We start from the raw sequence: 8,793 nt of genomic DNA, 5'->3' as shown, positions 1-8,793 counted from the left end.
TGGCTTAGTTTATGTAGGCCGCACCTCAAGGAAGATCAAGATCAGGTTGACTGAGCATAAATCCAATATAAGGTTAGGAAACGAAAAATCAAGTTTGGCGCAACACTGGAGAGAGAGGCAACACACCATTCCGCAGTTGAGATTTACTGTACTAGAGCAGGTGTTGGTCGAGCCCCATGTGGATCCCAACATAAGGATAGCCCAAAGAGAGACTTTCTGGATGAGGTATCTGAACACCGTTAAACCGGGTGGGCTGAATGACAAAATCGAATTTGCGTGTTATTTATGAGTACATTATACATAAAACTTTGACTTATGTTATTGTGGTGATCAATGAGTTGTGAATACAGGCTCAAGTTCGGGAAAAGCGCCACCAACGTTTGTGCATACATGACACTGGTACACATATTGACATTTTCTCACGTTTATATTTTTCACTTTTATTTTTTGACAGGTTTGCCAGAGGGCTATGTTATAGAATTTTATACAAGATTATGTGAGACATTGCTTAGACTACGAATTATGAGACCAGAGTAGTTTGGCGACCTAGTGTTTTCAATAAAGTTAGTGCATTTGAAAGTTATAGTCCGCTTTCTATCACTACCTTTCGGATGCTCGTGTCTGAGATTACACGTAACAGTTTTGTTGGATATTTAGAAAATATTTGAAAGCATGTATTGAAAAACATTTAATAAGTCTTAAACACTTCTAATTCACATAGGGTGGAAGATTTAACAAACAGTACGATCAGGTTGCAAGTGACGAGGAAAGGGGGTGGGGATACCAGTCCTTGGTTGATGTCGGACGTTAAATTACGTCCCGGCATGCAGCGCCGTTGCACGGCGTGTTCCAGTAAACATAGATGGAATATGGAGACAGCGTACACGAACTGAGAAGAAGTTTAAGGTATGAGATAAACTGTGAGCTAAATCATAGGCTTTAGATGATGTTCACGCAGTCAGTTAAGCCAGAAACGCACATGGTAAGAGTTGCTTTTGTCTCACAGGCGGAACGTCAGAAAATACAATTCTTTTCGAGTTGCAACAATAGGAAGTAAGTAGTGGGGTCACATAAGTTGATTACAGGCACTAGGTGTTTATTTCGGGCATATTTACAATAGTTTCGTTTCGTTTTCAGGAACAGCCGGTTTTGTAACTGAATTAAAGTTAAGGCGACACAGTCCCTGATTGGAGTGTACGTTGTTGCACATCCTTTCACGTGTGGCTCACATTTTTTTACACTTGTTTCATATACGTCACTGGTTCATGTAACCCGCACGTTGGTTGCACTAGACTAGACTTGATGGCATGTATAGGGTTCACCACAATAAGAAATTGTACTCAATTGCTGGGATAGCTGGCATGCTTGGATAAAGTGATACAATGTATTCACATGATGAAGTATGGTATATGTTCACTTACTGTATAGTGCATGAGCACATATTGATATGAGAAGGTAACATTTGAGCTATATGTATATATTACTATTTGTTCTTACACAGCATTTTTCTTATATAGTATTCCCCTGACGAAGATGCTGACGCATCGAAATGCATTGGGAGTCGTCGCAAGTGTTGATGGGATTGCTTGGTAGCATTTGCATTAGTCTGGCATTTGTTAATAACAAGTGTATCATATTTTCAATGAATATCAATTGTTAATATGTTTTGTAAAAACAAAGCAAAAGAAACTATATACTTTTGGAAACTAACAGTAAAACAATCAATGAATTTCAATTTGGTTGATTATTTCTGTGTTTATCGTAGTAATGTTGGTATAGTATGTACCTATGAATGTTGCACGTAATAATTTCAGATGAAAAATGATCAAAATGATTTAAAGAAGTGAAAAAATACTTTTTTGCACCTGTGTAATTCGAACAGTGCACTCCTGCACAAGACATAGTTGTGTCTGACAGTTCAGTTAAATGTACTACTGCACCATTCTATCCCCCTTGTCGGGCGCTCCTGCCTGTAAGATCACAGAGGGCCTCTGGGAATGGCTGGGTCACTTGGATCTGACAGATGCCTGGAGGACACAGCACAGGGACACCAGAGACTAATCCTTCTATTCCCCCATTCACAGATTGCACATCAGGAGACAATTTGGTGTGCTCCCATAGGCTTAGCCATTCCATGATTCATACTGAGTATCTGAGGCAGACACTATCGGATCATAGCACCGAACTGCTGGATTTCCAGCAACCAGAGAGCACCTTTGAATTCCTGCATGGCGACTCAACCCGCTGGCCTAAGAGGACACCTGTTTCCGGGGATCCCTAGGGGAGGCGGTCTCAAGCTATTTTAACAACCAAGGCTAGGCATCTATGGGCTTGATTGAGTGGGGGGCCTTCAAGGCGGTGATCAGTGGGCATAGTTTGGGTCACTCGCTTGAAATACAGCAGGAGTTAAATGGGGAGCTCCAGGTTCCGGATTGTAGGTTGCATGACCTAGACAACACGCTGGCCACTGACGCCATCGCTCCTGAACGACTCTGGGAACAACATAATGTTCTAATAGAGAGACTGCGTTGTAATGATTGTAAGGCCTATACGGCTAAGTGTTCGAAGAGGGCAGGCGCCCAGGCAGGTTATTGGCTTGGCTTATGTGACGGGTGTCACAGGGGGTCCCTATAACCCATATCCGAGCACATACAGGCCAATCTATATACTCCCCGGAGGCTATTAATGCCCTCTTTTGGGAATATTAGATAAACCTGTACAGTAACCCAGACCCAGTCGCCTTGGAGACGCAGTTGGCATTCCTGAATAGGTTGCCACTGCTGGACCTCCTTCGGTCTGTGAAGGATGAATTGGGAGGACTGGTGTCAGTTCAAGAAATTCGCTTTGTCATTAAAGAAATGGTAATGGGCAGGACCACAGGCCCCAATGGTCTGCCTGCAGAGTTTTACACCACATTTGCTGAGAATATGGCCCGTAGATAGGAGGCTACGCATGCTGAATCTTTGCAATTGGGGGAACTGCCTGCTACAGTCCGTGAGGCAGTCTGATCCCTATTCCCCAAACCAACAGACAGGAAGTCAGTACGGGTGAGTTACGGGCCTGCTCTATGCTTAATACAGACTTCAATCTGCTTAGTAAAAGATTGGCCTCAAGACTTTTCCCTCATATGCCCACCCTCTTACATACCAAACAAAACGGTTGTATTCCCACCCGGAACACATTGCTCACTCTCCGTAGGCTTTATCACCTGGATACACAATCTTACCACCATACGATGCTGATGTCAACAGGCCTTTGACTCTGTATGCTGTGACTTCTTGTTTGCGATCATGAGAAGGATGGGGCTAAGGGACTACTGGATAACCTGTCTGCTTCATTACCAGTGCATAGGATGTAATGCACATGTAACAAGGCAGACTGGATAGCATTCACGTTTGAGATGGAGTAACCCAACCGCCAAACCCTAAATCAGGCCCTTAGTAGTTTCACTCATATAAAAGTGTTCTGGGTTCCTCACAGTAGGGGAGCAATGTTCTAGCATTTGAAACTATCAGTGGAGTGCCTATGTTACTGTTAAACCTGCCATACTTTGGCATGTTTACCCTGTTTTTTTGTTTTCTGGCCTCCTGTTTGGCGCTGGACTTTGTTTATCTGGTCTAGTTCCTCTGCGCACTCTCAATGCAGTCTAGTGTTAAACTGAAAGTGCTCCTAATGTAAATTGTGTTTATGGATTGGTGTTTTCAGGTTTGGTTTATTTGATTTACTGTTAAGTCCCTGGTAAAGTGCACAAGGGGTGTCAGTGCCTTTAAATCAAATGCTACTAGTGGGCTTGCAGCACAGATTGTGCCAATAACCTGAGTAGCCCTGAAAAGGTATCTCAGATCTGCCACTGCAGTGTCTGTGCACAGTTTTAAACAGCCATGTCAACCTAGCAAGTGCACCCACTTGCAAGACCCAAACATTCCCTTTTCTTGCATATAAAGCACCCCTCAGGTGTGCCACGGTACCCCTCTGGGCACGAGCAGTGTATGAGGAAGGTAGGAAATGTCCTGGTGTGTGTGTGACATGTCCTGATCGTGAAATACTGTGTATTTTGTTTTACACTATTGCAAGGCTATCTGTCCCATAGGCTAACATGGGAGTTGGTTTGTAACTTCTTACAAATATAACTTTCCATTGGAACAAGATAGAGGAATGAAGTTTGGGCTATCTAAACTCAAAATTAAATAACATATTTTAGTAAAGATGGTTTTAAAATTCTGTGTTTGAAAATGCAACTTTTATAAAGTGGCCATTTTCATGCTTATCCATCCTATATGCCTCTGCTGGGTTGTGTATTGACTGTCTGGTTTTGGCGTGTGGAGTGAGATGAGCTGGGGATGTGCATTCACTGCAGAAATTCACGGGGTGGGGGTTGAGGTGTGTCCTGTCTTTCCTGGGTGACTCCGAGCTAAGCTCCATAGACCCGGGCTGCATTTAGAGTAGTGGGAGAAGTTTTCCTTGCACCAGAATAGGCCATGTCTCCTGTGCACAGTGCTGTCTCCACCTGCTGACAAGAAGCTGGACCAGAGAGAGCGAGCACAGAACTGGTTTGGACTAAGCGGAGAGACTTTTTGCCACAAGAGAACAAAGGAAAATGTGGTATAAATATTGGGGCCCAGACCCCAGGACTTTAGAACTCTTTTGGATCAAGGAACCTGCCAAGAAGAGCTGGAAAAGCTGTGAGGAGGAACTACCACATTGCTGTGTCCTTTGTTGTGTTGGCCTGAAGTGGCTGCTTCTGTCTTTGGCAGAAAAAGGATTGGGCTGAACTTTCTGCAGCTTCTTTATTTGAGGTGGAGCTTGCCCTCTGTTCAAGGAGTCTCAGGAACAGCAAAGACTTCAAGTTCATCTGCTACCAGCACTGGGAACTGTGTGTTTTGTACTGCAACAGAAGAAACATCAACCTAATGCCGGCAACAACGCCGTTGCTGGTTCTGTGTCCTGAAGGCACCGCCGCACCACAACCCTGGTCTCACCGACGACGAAGCCTACCCCCGCCACCAAGCTGCTGCTTGCACTGTGACCTGTGGGCACCGCACTTTGCACCACCTCGCTTCACACTGCCGCCCTGGTATCCCGGTCGACGACGCTCCACGCCAACATAGATGATGCTGATTGCACTATGGTTTTAGGGCACCACTTTTAAGTAATACAACGCACCGCCCTGACCCACACCGCAGCCTTGGCTTACCGATGCCATCGATTCCGGTTCGTCAGCCGACGACAGCACTTGGGCAACAATGACAACGCTGTCTGCACTGTGACCTGCTAGCCCTGAAACAAGCACCGCCCCACTTCGCACAGCAGCCCTGGTCTCACCGCCACTGGACCACCATCACCAAGACGCTGCCTGCACCGCGACCTGAAGGCACCACATCCAGCACCGCTGCACGTTGCACCGCAGCCCAGACACCCGCTGACTTCACCTGTACGAAGTTCAATCTGCACTGTGTGTGACTTCAAGGTCCCGACGACTCCTGCCGACCTCCGAATCCAACGCCGGCTCTTCAGAGCTCACAGTGAGGTCTCCTACTCCCTGCATTTCTAAAGGTTCTTTTTTCACGGGTTGTTCCCGACACCGTAGCTGGCATGTGATGCCACAGTCAGCCAAAACTATTTGGATTTGTTGTTCACGACATCTTGAGAGCACCGGACAGAGCGGTCTACTTCAAGGAACTGTACGGTGGATTTTTATCGTTTTGCACTGATAAAATATTGGATAGTTTTCTAAAACTGATGTTGTGTCCTTTTGTAGTATTTTCACTGTATTATTGTTGGTTATGTGAAAATGCTTTACACACTTCCTCTGAGCTAAGCCTGACTGCTCGTGCCAAGCTACCAAGGGGTTGAGGAGGGATTATTTCAGAAGTGTATCCCCCTCATCCGGACTAGGAAGATGGGTCCCTACTTGAACAGGATAACAACCTGCCAAATAGAGACCCCCATTTCTAACAGTTACACAGGTGTGATATTTACACAATGAGATTTTGGATAACGTTAGAGTCATAGGTCTTCAGCAACATATCATTGAGGTGATAAACTATTCATTCAGAAAAGTTTTGTTTATGATCAGAGTCAGGGATCTCCAATAAGGCACAATTAATTGAAAAAGACAACATTCTACAGTGCTCAACCAGAAGACCAAAGGGGTAACTTTACATTCATGGGTATGTTGCTAAATCTCCAATTGGGACCACTTGGTGATCCGAAATAGGTTACCTGTACCAACAATTCTCCAAAACTAGTATCTTTCATAGATTCACTTGCTCAAATTATTTGACGCCAGAGGGATAGAAATAGTTCAACCATGTAAATCAATTAAAGATCCAGTGCTGGAGGACATCACATTAACATAAACACAGTACTAGTGTTACAATAATGGGCACAGGGATAATTTGACATTCAGAGTCACAACGATACACTATCACTAGGGGCATTGAAGTAATTAAACCAAGACAAATAATAGTTTATGGTCTTGGTGCTTTGAAAATTATACAGCCAGGGAAGTTCCATAACTTTGAATTTGCACAGCACAAGAGATCTAATAACAGTAAGATGCGTGATTATTTACAAAAGTCTGAGTACAACGTTATCATTCATGATGTGATAAATGGTTGTAAGGCAGTTACTAGTATGACATTAAACCTACTTTATGAATAGTCAGTTGTATATACTGTCAGAGAACTTTAATGGCCATTTGAGAATGTAAAATTCGACAGCCATAATTTTTCAAATATTTTACAAAGATATGATGATTTTATAATCAAAAGTGCTATAACTTTAAAGTCTAAGAGAAGTGACAACGTTGTTGTAAACCTTAGGTACAAGATGTGTGTTTACAGCCACATGTACACTAACGTTACACGTAGTCACATGTTGAAAAAAGACAGTCTGAGATCCAGCAAAGCATACCGGGATGATCTTTTAAGTAGTGATGGAATTCTACAATTGGGAGAACATGTCATATCTATGAACCAAGATCAGATGAGTAGAACTCTGCGACTCAGCATGCACACATATCAGTGGTACATAAATTTGTGAAAGCAGCCAATCAGTGTGGCTGAACAAGAGCCACACAGACCATGTGGAAGGGTCTTGCGATGGGACATTGGTGTGTCATTGGTAAGGTGCCTATGGTTTAGCATTTTAAACTACACCAGTGGTAGGATAGGTAGGACTCCAAGGACAGACACAACCTCAAGAATCTCAGCTCTTCAAAACTTTAGCTGTATTAGGTAACGGATGCGGCACTGGCTCTCTTTGTAGACGAGGTATTCACTCTGGCCGAAGAAGGAGTCCTTAAACTTCGGAACAGGTATTGGCTTCCCCTGAGGCACCACCACCTTCTTTCCATCCATTTCAATCTCCTTATCAAGTTTCGGGTCTGTAAGGAAGAAAGACAGAATGTACTGCTCAAAAGTGTTTCGCCCATGACTTGAGAATGCATACTGCTATTTGTTTCTCTATCCAGATTCTGAGACTGTGTAAGCAACTCTGTTGTCCTTGACAAAGTGTCATTTTGTTACCATCACCCTTGCTGTTTGCATGGACAATCAAATATCACATAATGCTGGGGCCATATGGGAATAGTAAGGTTTGGCTTGTTCCAAGAACCTAGTTGCCCTCTTTAAATAACAAAATCATGGTTCGCTCAAACCTCCAGCCCAATAAAGATCGGCCTTAGCCTGGTCAAATGTCTCTTATCCCTATAAAATGTCCTTCATTAACAACTAGGACCATGTTTTCATCCGAAGCAGATCAGCCAGTATCCCACAGCCATGCTTTGCCCTTATTCTTCATAACAGCACTGCTCTATTTCATCTAGCAGTCCTTCATGGGGGAAAGGCTCACTTATAATCCCAATGGGTCTGGTGACTTAAGTTACCGACCCATTGTAGAATACAAGGTTCTCAAACTAGGGCCCCTCGAAATTCCACTACATGCCTTTCTCACAGGTGGTTTAGAAAGACAAGACATTGCTCAAGATAACTACTAGGACGAAACTTACCAGGCTCACAATGTCCACGAGCAACTACACTGTCAAAACCTTTGGGAGCTGCACAGAGCGAACTGTCATCACGGGTGATGTGATGTTCCTTTCCCAGAGCAACCTCATTTAGAAACATGATCCCAATTTGCTGGTTTGTGCAAGCCACTGAAAAAAATAGAGGAAGGGAAACAAGAGATTAGACCGGAAGAATGAGAATGTGGGCAAGTGATGGAAGGAAGGTGGATAAGAAAGCATAGGGTGGAGAGTGATAAAGGAATGCAAGTTAGGAAAAGAAAGTGTGAGGGAAAAGAGGAGGTGCACACACAGGAAAAACAGGAGTTAAGAGAAAATGAGACATTTGAAAGAAGAAACAAGAAAGGCACAAAAAGAATAGGCACACAATAAAAAGCATGGATTAAATGTATAGTGGTGCCATTGGTAGTAACCACTCTGTCTGATTATGTTTGCAAACTTTATTATGGTAAAGAGATTAGGAGCTCTCATCTCCAGCCGCCTCTTGCCACAACTTTCAACATATGGCCACATTTCCCTGGTTGATTCTACGACCAGAACCATATTACTTCCCTTTCCTCATTACAACATACACCACACTACACATCCTTCCCTGAAAGAAACAATAAATACAGTCCCACACAAGTAAGAAAGGTATGCATGCATATGGCAGGAAAACAAATCTAATATTAAACAGGTAATACCAAAAGCAGAAAGTGCATACGTTTTACATCTCTTCCACAAACCCACCAATGTTATAATCCTTCCACCACAAGAGAGGCTGCTAT

At 43.6% G+C, this 8,793-nt stretch overlaps 1 protein-coding gene across 5 annotated transcripts in view; it reads right to left on the bottom strand.

The window, feature by feature from the left end:
* Positions 1-6,674: 6,674 nt before the first annotated feature.
* The window catches only part of PARP3 (poly(ADP-ribose) polymerase family member 3), a 506,125-nt gene continuing 504,006 nt past the window's right edge, over positions 6,675-8,793 (bottom strand). For all 5 annotated transcript variants that reach the window (XM_078661155.1, XM_078661159.1, XM_078661156.1 and 2 more), the window contains 2 exons: positions 8,012-8,158; positions 6,675-7,387 (listed from right to left, as the gene is read on the bottom strand). In XM_078661155.1, the coding sequence (XP_078517281.1) occupies positions 7,218-7,387; positions 8,012-8,158 (317 nt within the window). In that variant the 3' untranslated portion in view covers positions 6,675-7,217. The remainder of the gene's footprint in view (positions 7,388-8,011; positions 8,159-8,793) is intronic.

Source organism: Lissotriton helveticus, chromosome 9, assembly GCF_964261635.1.
Source record: "Lissotriton helveticus chromosome 9, aLisHel1.1, whole genome shotgun sequence".
NCBI lineage: Eukaryota > Metazoa > Chordata > Amphibia > Caudata > Salamandridae > Lissotriton > Lissotriton helveticus.
The sequence above is the reverse complement of the archived record's forward strand: the minus strand, read 5'-3'. Positions and strand labels throughout refer to the sequence as shown.